The sequence below is a fragment of the Chionomys nivalis genome, chromosome 11 (genome assembly GCF_950005125.1).
Source record: "Chionomys nivalis chromosome 11, mChiNiv1.1, whole genome shotgun sequence".
NCBI lineage: Eukaryota > Metazoa > Chordata > Mammalia > Rodentia > Cricetidae > Chionomys > Chionomys nivalis.
Window position 1 is genome coordinate 81,367,004 of NC_080096.1, and position 14,560 is coordinate 81,381,563.

A 14,560-nucleotide genomic window follows, 5' to 3' on the forward strand; every position below is an offset into this window, starting at 1 on the left:
TTGACCTAGCTGTCTCTACTGGCCCAGCGTCTGCAAGCCAGCGTGGAAACCTTCTCTGAGTTTTATGTGGAATACCTCTGTTCATCCAGCCTAGAAACCCATGAGCTTAGGACAGCCCTACTCCTTCCTTCCATGACTCTCTATGACTAAAACTCCTTTTCTTCTTTGTTTTTATGTTAGCTTTTTTTTCTTTTCTTCCCTTTAAACTCATACTACTAATTTCTGTTAAATCCTTTTTCTTTTTTCCAAAATGATTAGTTTTTTCTTTGGAAGTCTCACTGTGTCATCCAGACTAGCCTGGAACTTGCTAGGCATACCAGGCTGGTCTTGAACTCCCAGAGATCCCCTGTTGCTGCTGCCTGAGTGCTGGTATTAAAGGTGTGTGCTACCAAACTAGACATGCAGTCCTGAGTTTGGAGCTACCACTCAGTTCTTCAAAATGGGACCCAAATCCTGTCCTGTTACTCCTCCTCTGTGTGATGGGAAAGCTACTCAGCATCTCTGGGCTTTGGCCTATATAGTTTTAGGGCAAATGCCTCCCAGGGCAATGCTAAGGTTGAAATGAGTGATGGAAGCCAAGGGCTTAGACTGGCACCTGACGGTGAGTGTACAATACAAACTTGTATATACACGAGCTTGTTTGGGAAACCACCCTTGCCTGGGGTTTCCCTTCTCCTGTGGGAACACAACTGCCAGGGTGCAATTAGGTTCTGGTATTGAATAAAGGAGGCAATTCAGGCCAGAGGCTGTGGCCAGGGGGTCCCTCCCCACTCCTGAGGGCCAGGTGCTAACCAGCAGACACCAGCACCCTCATGACCCAGCCAGAGTCTCTCCTAGCCATGGGGTCGGCCAAAGCAGCACAAAGATAGGCCAAGCAGACCCCAGAGGGACCTTGGGAGCCAAAATCAAGCTGAACTGCTACTGAAAAGTGACCCTGAGGCTCCAAGTCTTGTTTTCCCATCCGTAAAGAGAGGCAGGGCTCTCCCACACCCCACCCATCCCCCTGCCATGGTATGGCAAGTTCCCTTCCCTAGCTGCTACCCAGCTCCTGGTCCAAGAAGAGCCTCATCTCTCCATCAGTTTATGCTCAGGAGTGAGCTTTCCTCCCTCATTGGCCAGGCTGCTGGGAAATCCAGACTCAAGAGTCTTTTTCCACATTGAGCAGAATGGAGGAGAAGCCAAGTTCATTTGTCTAAAGATAGGGCTGTGTCCTGGCCAAAGTCAACAGAGCAAAGAGTCAGACTGTGGCTTTTAGGAAGCATGCCCTCATCCACTGGGGAAGGCTGAGTGATCTGGAAACCTTGGGCGAGCCTATAGGGCCAGGCGCTTCCCTTGGCTGTAAGAATCTAATGGAGGACCAAGGCCCTGAGGCCAGGGAGCTCCAGGAAAGGGTTGGGAGCCCTGGCTGGAGACTGGGTGACAACAAGCCTAAGATGCACAGAAACCCTGGTTAAGGTAGCTTTCTACTGTTAGAGGGGACCCACTTGGTATCTATGATCTAGCCATGAGATGGTCATCACATGTATCAGCAACTGCCACGTGTTCTCCACATTCCCCACCCTTCTCTGTTTCACATTCTTCAGCCAATCCAGAATCAGCGGCTCCCTGCCCTCCCCACCATGTCTAGGAGCTCTGAGCCCTGAGGAATGGCTAGGGAAAGGAAGGTTCAGAGGAGTCCCTGTGAGTAGATCCACATCTCCAAAAGGGAGGCAGAAGCCCTGGAAGGCTTTGGAGACGGCTCTGTGGAAACCACAAGTGTCAGGTTGGCCACCACTAGGGAAGGGCGCTGAGGTTAGCTTGAAGAGCCCCTGGTGAGACAGGCCAAGCCAAGGAGGGAAGAACACGGAGGGTACCGATCTGTGGATTTCTCTTCTTTTTGAGTCAGGGTCTATCTACATAGCTTAGGCTGACCTTGAGCTATCCTCCTGTCTCTATCCCCATAGTGCTGGGATCTGAGCATGCAACACTGAGCCCATTTCTAGCCCTGGCCTGGTCTTTTATTGTGTATGTTATCCCTAGCAACTCCCTCACCATCTATGGGCACAACATCAAGTCTTAGTCAGATGTAGGGAGTGGGGGAGGGAAGCAGAGACAGACAGATGGACAGACAGAAAGACATCACGTACCTCAGGACCAGGAGGTCCAGGAAACCCAAGAGCGCCTTTGTCTCCAGCTTTGCCCTATGGAAGACGTAGGATCACCACACAGCATCAGCATGGCCCTACCTTCCAGCTACACTCTATCCTCAGGTGAGGGCAGTTGGAAAGTTCTGGAACTACACAAGTGAGGTCTGCGGAGTAGGCTAAGCAGTCACTGCAATGTCTTCTGCTATATGCACCAGTCCCGGAGACCCAGGCGAGTCACGCCAGCCTTCAGAATCTAAACTTGCACATCTAGAAATGGAGGCTGCCACCATTGCCCACCCTCGGCTCTTGGACATGGGCAGCGCACATGTAAAGACAGTGACCACAGATTGAGTGACAGGAGACAGGTGACATTAGGAGTGTGCACCGGCACGCAGAGTCTGCTTCCAGGTAGAGGCCATTGGTGTGCAGGACCTGGGGCCAGGCTAGGACCCAGCATGACTCCTGCCTCTTAGCTTCAGAAACTCTACCCAGGAAACTGGCCAATGGCCATCTGTGCCTCACTCTGCTCCACTCCAGGACTACTAGAAGGCAAACAGAAGTCTTGGCTGTGTGTGTCCCCCCAGCCATGGTCCGTAAGTAAGTGCAGGGAACTAGCCTCAGTATCCCAAAGCTAAAGCCAGGTGGACAGATGAGGAAGAGGAGCTTACCAGAGGCCCTGGCTTCCCTCGGGCACCTGGTAACCCTGGCAAGCCCTGACTGCCCTGTGAAAGAGAAAGCAAACCGGGTTATCAGAGAATAGCTGTGCCAAGAGCAACCACAGTCCCCTCCTGCCAAGCCACCTTCAGGAAAGATGACCTCGTTCCCCCATTGCAGGCTTGGGCTGAGCTCAGACTTGTACCCCAAGACCTGGGTACCAGGGTTGGGAGCAGCCCTGACCTCCAGTATAGGACCCAGGGGATCCTCATCCATACCAGGCCACTTGGTATCAGAACCCAAGAGAACAGCCTGGCCTGTATGTTATAACCTAGACATGGATACTGGGTCAGGGCAAGTCAGCTAAAAGGAAGGAAACGGGAGGGGGGCTGGTCAACATCTAGGCTTGGTGGACTGGCCAGGAGGACCAGATGTGGACACATGGTCAATGCAGGCAGAGAAGCCGTTCTCAGCAGGCCACAGTTGGCCTCTGGAGATCAAGGCCACCATGGTTCATCCATTGTTCCTTCTGTCAACACAGCTAGTCCCTCCCTCCCTCCTTCCTTCCCTCTGGCCAACTTGTCCAGAACTTTCCACTGAGCATGGGACCCGAGCAGAGCTGTCAGGGCAGCTGAGGGCCCTGTTCCTTGAGGAATTCAGTCTGTAGGAGGTTAAGCACAGGTTCCCAAACTAGGGCAAGTATTGTGAGTGAGAGACAGGCATGGCCCAGGAGATTAAGTCCACTTTCTGAGAAAGTAGGGAAAAGGCGTCTGAGCAGGGCAGTGCAGAGGCCGGGCTGGGCTCAGAGAGGGAAGGGGTGTGTTCAAAGAGCCAGAAACTCCCAGACAGTTTAGTGGTTCTGAAACACAGTCACGGGAAGGAGAAAATGTCAGAGGGGCCCAGAAACTGGGGTCCTGTGCCGCCGGGTGGAGCACCAGGACGTGCCCCTAGGATCAGCTGGGAACCACTGACAGTGTATGTGCCCTCAAAGGACAATCTGGGGGCAGTGACAAGGACAGGCTGAGACAGGTAGCTGCGGCTAGGAAGGAAGTCCAGAGGCCACTATGGCAGCAGAATGAAGAGAGAGGTTGGGCTGGAGGCGTTGGATAAAATTACCTTGTCTCCTTGGAAGCCAGGATCTCCCGAGACACCTGGGAAGCCTTGTTCACCCTGAGGACACACCAGCAAAGAGATTATAAGGAGGTGGAGCACCCCAAGCTTTCCCCGGACAGGAGACCCAGGGAGCCTGGTGGAGGCTGTTCGTGCAGCCAGAGCAGCCTTGGCTCCAAAGCACTTGAGGTCCCATCCCCTAGGTAGAGCGAGGATCTTAGGGCGAGGGGAAGCCTCCCACTCCATGGCTGCCCAGAGCACTGCCGAGGCCACCTGACCCCAGTTTTCCTGTAGACCGTCTTCACCCTCCAGGCTCCTCTGCAGCAGCTGATGTCAGCTGAAAAGCTGTAGGATAGAGCTGAGCCGCCGTGCCTGCTGGGAGCTGCCAGGTCTCCCTGTCTTCCTTCCGTACCAGCAGCTGGCTTCTAACTGCTTTGAATCAGCTATCGTGAGGGACTCCAGCTAGCTGGCTTGTTAGGTCTGTGTGTAACAGGAATCAAATGGGCCCTGACTGAGCTCTGGGCGGGTCTCTTCAGAAGGCTTGTGACAGGATTCCTCTGCTCCTCATGGTCCAATTCTGGTAAACGAGCTGTCCCCAGGCCAGCTGGAAAGCTGCCTCCCCTTTGGGCTAGAGCCATCTCGAAGCCCTTAGCCTACCAGCGTATAGCTGTAGCCTACATTTCAGTAGCCTACTTGCTCTGGTCACTGAGCCCTCATGAAGCTCCAGGAGCAGGAGGAGTAGAAGTCTCAGAAGACCAAGGTGGCAGTGAAGGCGGTGACTTGGCACATGACCGAATCATCGGAACAAAAATTGGAATTGAAAGCTTTTTTTTTTTTTTTAACTTGCTTTGCTTTTTGCTTTTGTTTGTTTTTGTTTTGGGGGAGCTCGTACAAGGTTGTAGAGTTTAGGGAAGGATTATCTGTCTGTGTGCCATGTGTAAAAGGAGCTGAAAATATTTAAACATGAGAGAAGGAGAGCTTAAAAGTCCTAAAAGGAAATCTGAAGAGCCAGACTGAGCAGGAGGCCACTCCAGGATGCACCGTGGCTGATCTGAGAGCTTGACTCAGGGCCAGGTGGGGTCATGGACAGTCAGAATGAGCAGAATACAGGGGGCCCTGGCCTAGCCGAGGGGCAGGGCAGCAGCTCTCCCTAAGGGACATTGAATGGCTTCCTCCTCCTTCAGTTTGTTTCAGAGCTAAACATCTCAAGTGCTGTGACAAGGATGTGATACACCAGGTTCCCTTACATCCGTGTTTTTCGGCATTGCACACTGACGGCCAGCCCTGCCCTGTCACCCGTGCAAAGCCCTCGACCACAGCTCCATCTTCCTACTTCCGTTCTCCTCGGCCAGGACTTCAGCTATTCCACAGAGCTGATGTCTCCAGCCTCATAACAGACAGGAGGGTGTCGGGAGCCACGGCACCCCCACAAGTCCTTCATTTTAAGAGGGCTAGACAAAAGGGCTGGGAGGGCGCAGGCAGAGTCTAGAAAGGCAACAGAGGCATATGCATGATGGGAGAAATCAGAGAGCTAGCAACAGGTAGAAAAAGAGCTGAAGCTACCCCATCTTGCTGGCTGCCTGGGGAGGTGAACAAAACCATCTGGCTCTATTATTTGGGGAGGGGGGTTGTAGTAATATTTCATTTGCATTTTAATAAATAAAGCTTGCTTGAAGTTCAGAGCATAAAACAGCCATATGATCAGTCTTACAGACCAGGCCGTGGTGACACACTCCTTTAATCCCAGTAGCCATGCTAGTTTGTCATAGAAACCAGGAGGTAGTGGTGCATGCCTTTAATGCCAGCACTAGTGAGGAATATAAAACGGGAGGAGACAGCTCTCAGGAACAGTCTCATTCTGAGATTCCTGGAGGTAGGATCGCCATTTTGGACTGAGGTAGAGGTAAGAGCCAGTGGCTGGCTGATCAATATTATCCCTTCTTTGGGACTCAGTCTCCACAGTTGTCAGTTGTAGGTTCTAGAGCAAGTCCCCAGAGCCTTGTCCACTCGGATCTTATGAATTAAATTCTGTTCAGTGGTGGAACTCTCTGGGAAGCCAGGTGCCTCCAGAAGACACAAGAGCCCAGCCAACTGGCACAGGCGCAGGTGCCTGGATGAGGAGAGACTAAGAGGTCATCTCTTGTGGATATTCAGGGGCACCCCCAAACGTGCTACATCCCCTTTGGCATTCCTGGCTCACATAGATACTAGAGGGGAAGGAAGGATATCTGTTCAAGGCACAGCACGCCTGTTCTTGCTGGGTATTTGTCATTCTGAGGCTGTGCGACCTAGGCTAGGTGTTACCTGTCTCCGGCCCTGGGCTCACCTTCCCTTTTCAACAAGGTTTGGCACAGGGCTGAGACAACAAACGTTCAGTGGCAGGGCCGTTCAGCCTAGGCTTCCCACAGTGTTTCAGCCTAGCTACTCTCTAGGTCTGGACTCTCAGAGCCACACAGTGCCTGTGTGGGCTTGTCCTGTGAAGTCTCCCTCCATGCTCTGAGGCCGTGATCCCTGCATGCCTTACCGGCATGCTCCGCATTTGAGATTGAGGTCAGTCTTGACCTACTCCAGACCCGTGTCTCCATAGGCCCTCCTGCTCTATCTGCCTCAACCATCAGACACTACAACTGTTCACTTGAGTCTCACACACCAAGAGAGCAGAATAAGACAGAATGGTAGGCACAGAAGACTGGGGAGGGAAGACAGTGTGAGGTGGAGGAGCCAAGCCATTGCAGGTACCGGGGGAGGGGCACGAGGTAAGGCAGGAAGGGAATAGTCTGGTCACGGGGGAGGGAGGGCACGAGGTAAGGCAGTAGGGAGCATTCCGATCACCTTATCACCTTTCTGTCCGGGCTCCCCCACGCCGCCCAGCAAGCCCTGCAAGACAGGCCAAGGTCACAGAAATCAGGAACTGACATGCTTCAAGATCCTGAGCTGGTCCCCCCAGCTGGGGCAAAGTGGCAGGGATGCCCACCTCACAAGGGAAAGGACTGAGCTGAGAGAAGCTGCAGTGCCCCCATCCCTAAACTAAACCCAGAGCAGGGGAGGCTGACAGCAAAGGGGGCCTGTTCTGCCTTGGCCAGTCTCCTCCACTGTGTGGACCAAGCTCACTGATTGCCATGAGGGTTTCTACATCACCAGTCATGAGTACCAGATCCCAGAACCACATTGGCCTCCCACTCAGCTTGTGGACTTTGTGTCCAAAAAAGATGTCGCGCTAAATGACACACAGATGCTGGCCAGCTCTCAGGCCGGAGAACTGAGCTAGTCAGCCTTTCCCGTCTTCCCTCTCAGTGACATCAGACAGTGCCTTCCTTCTGGGGTGCCCAACTGGGATGGGACCTGAACTTGGGGAGCCCACATTTCACGTACCTTCATGCCTTTGGGTCCTGGGTAGCCAATTGGACCCAATGCTCCCATGTCACCCTGAGAAGAGACAGAGAGGAGGACATCATGAGAGGTGTCTCTGGGGGCAAGACCCCAGAGACTTGACTGAAGATACAGTCCACACCCTTGGGGTGGTCTTGGACTTAAGAGCATTCCACTTGGAGTCAGAGCTGGCTACAAGGCCTGATCTTGGTCACGTCTGGAGCTGTTACACCCCTCCCAGAATTCTCATAGATATCAAGACTTATGACCCCTCCATAAAGAGGACAAGGATTCTCTGCTCTGGGCTGCTGCAGGAGTTAAGGGCATAAGGGATGAGAAACATTTCCTGTTCCCCAGGGTAGCTGACCAGCTCCTTGAAGGGCAACAATGACTGATAGAAGACATTCTGGGTGTTCTATACTGTCTATGGTCCCCAAGATGCAGAGATGCCTCTTGAACCAGACTGGGCATCCAGCTTTAGAGTCAGGAACAATAGGGCCTCTGGGCTTGGGAGGTCCAGTGGCCCCAATGGCGTTCTTCACAGGGGCTCCAGATGACTGGACGGATATTTCACACACCAATCAGCTTGGCCCTCTGCCCCTAGCACTGTTCCAAGGAGTAGCAGAGTTAGCAGGTGAGAGTTTGTCTGGGGCAGTGGGGGTTGTCACAGCTTAAGAGAACTTATTGTCATCTAGCAGATGGAGGTCAATCAGAGGCCACCCAATCCCTGCAGTACACAGATGCAGAGCCCAGCAAAGGGTAAGCCAGCCCCAGACTCAAAAGTGCTGAGGTCAGGAAATCCAGGCTTAGAGCAAAGTGGCTGAATTTCTTCATTCAAAGCCCACTCCTTCTCCTCAAATGTCACTCCGCTCTCTCCCTCAGTCACCCCCAAGCTTGGCCACACATGGAGCTGTTCCAGGAAAAACACCATTCTTTTCAGCTTGCTCATCTTCCCGCACTAACTGAAGGGCCTGCTGTATAACTGCAGTCAATGTACTTGACCTCCCTGGACATCAGATCCCTACTGCCCTGATTCGAGCTCTTTGGACATGGTGGCCAAGGCTCTGACATTGGGGCACAAGGTCAACCCTGGATAGCCATGCTGTAGAATTTGACCCCGTGTTCCTGTCGGAGCTGCTGGGGACACCTGGAGCTGCTGGGGACAAAAGACGGCAGCAGCAGAGAGCTGCAGGAAAGCTGCGGACCTGGAGACCAGGAGTGGAGAGGAGCTCAGGCTGGACGCGCCCATCCCTCTCCTCCTGAAGCACAGACACCGACCCTGGGCTGCCTGTAGCCATCGCCAGCACGACTTCACCCAGAACTGCCACTTGACTGGACTCAGCCTTCATTGCTGAGCCTCCGCTAGCAAATTCTGCTTTCAGTGTCCATCAAGAACACCCCAGTCTAACAACGATCTTCATAAGACCGCTGCACGGCACAGAGCCAGAGTCTCCGGCTCTCCTCTAGTTCTCACAACCCTGGCAGGTCATTTTACTTTTTAAACGGTTCATGCACCAAAGAAGAGACCAAGAGACCAAGAGGCTGGTGCTGTAGCCATGTATAGTTCTAAAGTCTTTGGAGAGAAGCAAAGCTCACAGGCAGAGTTAAGAGGGAAAGCCACCCTTCCAAGACTGCATTTAAAAAAAAAAAAATCACTGCTGCCCAGCCCTAAAGCTGGCCAGTGTCTTTCTTGGAGGAAGCTGATGCCCGTGGTCCCCATGGTATGGTGGACAGAGAAGACTCTGTAAGAGATGGCTGCTCCCAGGGTTATTGCCAGAGGACAGGGCCAGCCAGCAACTCCAGGACCTCAGGCTGCTTTTCCTGTCGCAGCCTGAGCGAAAGGCAGCTTTCTGAGGACTAGAATCACACAGGCTGGGCGAGGAGTATGTGGGACAATGTGGGTGATGGAGAAGGGTGTGGCATAGACACACACATTACTCCAAGGGGAAGACATTGTGACGGAACGACCTGAGATGGGAGGACTGCGGCTGCAGTCTTGGGGGAGGCAGCAGCAGTTGCAGAAGGTAGGTCTTAGAAATATGGGGTCCCAGACTGGCCTACAAAGGGAAGGGAAGGGACTCTGCAGGCCACTGTCCCCAGAGGACACCTCACAGAGTCTGACTGCTGAGTGTTCCCGTAGGAACGAGGAAGACCCTTGTGCTGGAACCATACCTGTGCTCCCAGACACTGCTCACACCGTCCCCTTCCTCTCAAGGCTCCTCCAAGATCACAACCAACACAGCTGAAAGCAAAGTGCCCCTGCTGTGTACCCAATTCCAGGGGCAGCGGCCCACTCTCCTTAGTCCAGTCCTCTCTAGCCAGACTCTGGAGCATGGGGCTGGGCAGGCAGTTGACCATTGCTCACCCACACAACCAGCATGGCAGTCACAGCTGAGGACAAAGAGGCTCCAGGAAATCTGCCCTGGAAGTACCAAGTCGGGCAGAGGCAGGACCAGACCTCAGGACTGTCTGTCCGTCCTGGTGTGATTCCACGCTTACAAGACCTGGGGTAGCTACCGACAGCAAGAATCTAAGACACACAGAAATCCAGATCAGGATCTGCAGGGGACCATGGAGAAAACCTGTGGGGGTTTCCAACGCGGGACCCCGTCTCCTCCCAAGGTACCTCTCCTTCCAGCCTTGCAGCTTCTCTTTGGGACATCTAGCCTGCCCTGTCCCCAGTCCCTGGCTCGCCTGTGTCTTATCTTGGTGCACTGGGCAGACACTGACACCTTTGCTCCTGTACGTGCATCACTACCGTGAGCCCAGAGCTCTGCCACCTCCCTGCTCTAGGGTCTGAAGTCAATACCTTCTGTCACAGCTGTCCCTGTGTAAACACTAAGATTGTGTGTGCTCACAGGCCACCACCTGTCTCAGCACCAGCCTGAGGCCAGGCCCCTGGTTAGAGGCCTTTCCCCATGACTCCAGTATCCAGCAGGGTGGGGCAGCATCACAAGCAGTGCGCCTTACAAGTGCCCGGTGAATGACTGCATGAAGACCCCCGATCTTGCTCACCTACCCACCAGGGAGCTGCCTGAAGAAAACTGAGCCTCTTGGGGTCTTAGGTTAGGGACAGGAAAGGAAACTGGGGGCTCTGGTCTTATACCAGAGCAGCACAGCCTAGCCCATGTCCCGCACACCCCCCCCCATTTCTGTCTGACACAGAGGAGGCTCTGGTCCTATACCAGAGCAGCACAGCCTAGCCCGTGTCCCCCACACCCATCTCTGTCTGACACAGTGTGGGCAGTGAGGAGCTTGAATGACATGTGCAGGCAGAGCCCTGGTTTATGGGCTGTGCAATCTTAGGTAGGCCTCTTGCTTTCTCTGAGTCTGTTTTCTTCCGTACAAGATGGTGATGAGCTCTCTCTCCAGGGCTGGTGTGCTCATTTAATTATGATCAGGGTCTGGCATGCAAGAGCGATTAACACCAGCTGACCAGGTTCCTCCACACAGAGGACAGCAGAGACTCAAATTGTGGGTTTGGGGACAGATCACAAGTTCTTGGGTTCTGTTTGAAGTCCCTATATCTCTCTGAACAGAAGATCCAAAAGAGGTTCTTGTGGTGTAGATTCTGAAGTTGGTAGTTTCCCTGCAGGCCAGCTACGAGCTTTGATGACACCAAGAGGGCTGATTCTAGTGCTCTCACCTTGGAGATGGCAGGGAACCACTGGGGACATTCATGGGTCATTAGCCAGACACCTCCACTCCCTAGAGGGCGAGCCAGGGCAGGGCGTGGCTTCCAGAACTCCAGCACAGCAGACATTGTGTACACACACACACACACACACACACACACACACACACACACATGGGATGGGGGCACACGGACAAAGGCAGGCTGTAGGCTCCAAGAGACCAGCTTCAGCTGATTCCCGACAGAGGGTTGAGTATATCTTGGTTTTTACAAAAAAAAAAAAAAAAAAAAAAAAAAAATGACCACCAAAGCATGGAATTCACATCCCCCTCAACACATACACACTTGGCTGAATACACACATTCTAGAAAACCATATATGACTCAGTCTCTCTTGCTCCTACATCTCAGGACAGACTCTCTTTCCTTCCCACTTCCCCAGGAAGTCTTTCCTTCAGGTTTCCACTCACAGATCTCCATGACAAGACGGGGCACTCGCTCAGAGTTTCATGGTGTTCTGGTGTTAGTTCCAGCCCAGTGACCCCACCTAAAGATGCTAGAATGAGAGGAACTTCATTCCAGCAGAGAAGGGAATATGGAAATAGGCAAAGAGAGGATGACAGTGGCCAGAGGAGGACACAGGGTGAGGGAGGCTGAGGAAGAGAGTCGGGGTGAGGGAGGCTGAGGAAGAGAGTCGGGGTGACGGAGGCTGAAGGAAGAGAGTCTGGGTGAGGGAGGCTGAGGAAGAGAGTCTGAGTAACGAAGGCTGGAGGAAGAGAGTCGGGGTGACGGAGGCTGAGGGAAGAGACACAGTACAAAGGAGGCAGGAGGAAGGAGAAGCTCTTTGGAAACCTTGTAGGCATGGGGCTGAGAACCCCCCTACATGCAGGCATGCTCAGAGCTCATCCCAGGAGACATGGAAGGACCCTTGACTGGAAGCTGGTGATACTGGATCTGAATCAAGCTCCCTCCCTTGCTCTGTCTGTGATCTGGACCTGGGGTTTGCTTTCCCACCTTCCAAAGAAACACTGTAAGCTGCGGCCTCAGGCCAGAACAGAAAGAGGGAAGCCCAGTTACATTTTGATGTCAGGTAAATATTCTAGCACAAATGTGTCCTAAACATCACACCTGTCATCCAAATTTGCCTGCGACTTGCATCTTGTCTGGTAGTTTCAAGGGTGGAAGGAACCAGCCGAGTGTCGGCAGGAGAATCACAGAAGCAGTAGTCTCTGGGTCCATAGAACCTATTCATTCATCCAAACAGAATTCATTTTCTTCTAAGAATCCAACCCAGAGGATGCTGGGATAATGCCAAATGAAAACACATGCCAACGATGACTGTCAGGATTGTGAGTACCCCCTTAGTAACGTTTGGGACCAGTATTGCTCACACTGAAGGAGTTGAAGAGCAGGCAATAGCCATTTGACCCAAAACAGCCTCTCAGGGATGAGGATAACCTGGGCTCAAGACAGATAAACGCTGGAAAGGAAGACTCTGCTTGGATAGACCAGGGAAGAAGAGAGTTTCTAGCACCCATGGTGTTCACACTGGAACTTAATGACCGTATGCTCCATAAGCCTCAGAGCTCAGACAAAAATAGATACTAAGACTTCCAGCATGTTCTCAGATTCTCATGGTGCACGCTGCCAAACAAAGTACTCAGCAGAGTTCTGCTGAATGAACATAAGAGATGAGTGTCTAAGTTGATGCTTCCCCATCCCTAGCCAAGGCAGATATCACTGTCAACTGCAGCATCTTCAGCCAAGGAGAATAGTACTAGCTAGCCATAGCATCCCCTTTAATCACCACTAGTCAATTGTAACACGCTCTCCCACTAAGTTCCAATGTGCAATGCCATCAGGCATGTAACAAAAAAATTAAAATAGCTATTATTATGTTTATTACTGCTTGAAGTCTTTCTATATTCTAAATACTGTGTATTTGTTAAGCTTCTTAAACCAACACACTAATCCCCCAAAGCAAGCACTGCTATAATGTCCATTTCACAGGTGAAGAAACTGAAGGACAGGAGGGCAGGAACTGTATCAGGATTGGGATCATCTGAGTGGGTGAACTAAGCCTCAAACCCAAGAGGTCTGGCTCCAGCGCGTAGAATGGACTATGTGCAGCTGAGTTCCCAGAATAAATGAGGACAATGATACCATGTGACAGATGGTTCCTGGGGCTCATGGCGGTAAAGCCGTCATTGGAGATCAGAGCCAAGGTTAACCTGGCTTCAGCCGTTCTCCCAGGCTCTGCTCCCACCTGCCTGAGCAGGAGCAGTGTTTCTGGGGAACCCTGGGCCCTCTCCCAAGGACAGAATGTTCTGGGGGATGGGGTGCTTCCCACTCTTCCTACGCCATCTTCAGCCTCCACCTGAAGAGAACTCTCAGCACAGCTGTTGGAAGAATAAGGTCACCCTTCATTTCTGGGGAGCCACTTTACACCCCTGCCACCACACGACAGGTTTCATAAGGCCAGAGAAGAGAACCAGATACTATGGGACGTTTCTAGGTTCCTCCCAGGCTCTGGCCTCTCATTGGTCCTCTGGGCTGAGTCCAAGGTCAAGGTTAACTCTAGAGGCCAGGCAGCAAGCCGTTGAGCTGAGTGATAGCACCACCTGCCAAGGTCTTTCAAGCCCAGAATAGTCAGAGGCCCTGTCCCTTCCAGCTCCCCAGACTCTTGGCCCAGGGCATCTTCAGAGGTAGCCGCTGAGATAGTGATATGGCCCACGGCCTCAGCACCTGCAGAGGGCTGGAGCTGGCCACACTATGCCCACCACTCCTTACATCCTCACCACGAGGAATCCAAGAGGACTCTGCTCCATCTCCCTCCACAGATGAGGAAACTAAAGCATAGAAAGTCTCAATGACATGGCTTGGGTCACACTACAAGGATTCAACAGAGCTGGGACTTAAACTGGGTGCTCTCTCCAAAGTCAGTGCTTTAAGGAAAAGGGCGAGGAAGGCTGCCTACCATGGTCTAGAGATCTGCGCCGCTGCTAGCCACAGCCTCCCTGTGCACTGAGCCCTTCACTGGCTGAATGGGCTGCTATCGCACTGCCTGCCTGCCTGCCTGCCTGCCTGTGATTCATAGACAGGCAGCGAGCCTAAGAATGGTTGGCCGCCCATACGCCAAGACTCCTCCTTGTCTAATCAGCGAGGAAGCAGGCTCCGAGAATGTGGGTGAGCTGCCGGCGCTGACAGCATGGTTTAGGATTTCCTCCCTCTCTCTCCCTGCTCATCATTCTCCTCTTCATCCCCTGGGTCCCTTGCCTGTTCCTTATTCCCTGGACCCCACCTCTGCCCACCAAGGGCCTAGGCACGAGTGTACTTACAATGAGGCCGGGGACTCCTGGTGGCCCTGGCAGGCCAATTTCTCCCTGAAAACACAGAAATCAAGGTGGTGACTGCCCTGTCTCTCTCCATACCGTACCCCATGCAGGTGTTGGAGGGACCTTATTCCTGACCATGGTCCCTAGGGGCTCTTTCATGCTTGACCTGCGGTTGAAGAAGACACCCCTCTCCTGTCTGTCCCACCTCTAATTTCCAAGCCCGGTACCTAGCTTGAAGAACAGACACACAAGTTGGTGGACTCCAGGTCCCCCCATTCTTGGGGATTCCCACATGTTAGGTGGAGTTCTTGCCTGGGGGCAGAGGATGGGACA

At 52.9% G+C, this 14,560-nt stretch overlaps 1 protein-coding gene across 7 annotated transcripts in view; it reads right to left on the reverse strand.

Moving 5' to 3' along the window:
- The window catches only part of Col27a1 (collagen type XXVII alpha 1 chain), a 118,120-nt gene that overhangs the window by 53,917 nt on the left and 49,643 nt on the right, over positions 1-14,560 (reverse strand). For all 7 annotated transcript variants that reach the window (XR_009057966.1, XR_009057967.1, XM_057783559.1 and 4 more), the window contains 6 exons: positions 14,231-14,275; positions 7,263-7,316; positions 6,723-6,767; positions 3,897-3,950; positions 2,795-2,848; positions 2,127-2,180 (listed from right to left, as the gene is read on the reverse strand). Coding sequence is in view for 5 of the 7 variants with exons in the window: in XM_057783559.1 (XP_057639542.1) it covers positions 2,127-2,180; positions 2,795-2,848; positions 3,897-3,950; positions 6,723-6,767; positions 7,263-7,316; positions 14,231-14,275 (306 nt within the window). In the remaining 2 variants the exon portion in view is untranslated. The remainder of the gene's footprint in view (positions 1-2,126; positions 2,181-2,794; positions 2,849-3,896; positions 3,951-6,722; positions 6,768-7,262; positions 7,317-14,230; positions 14,276-14,560) is intronic.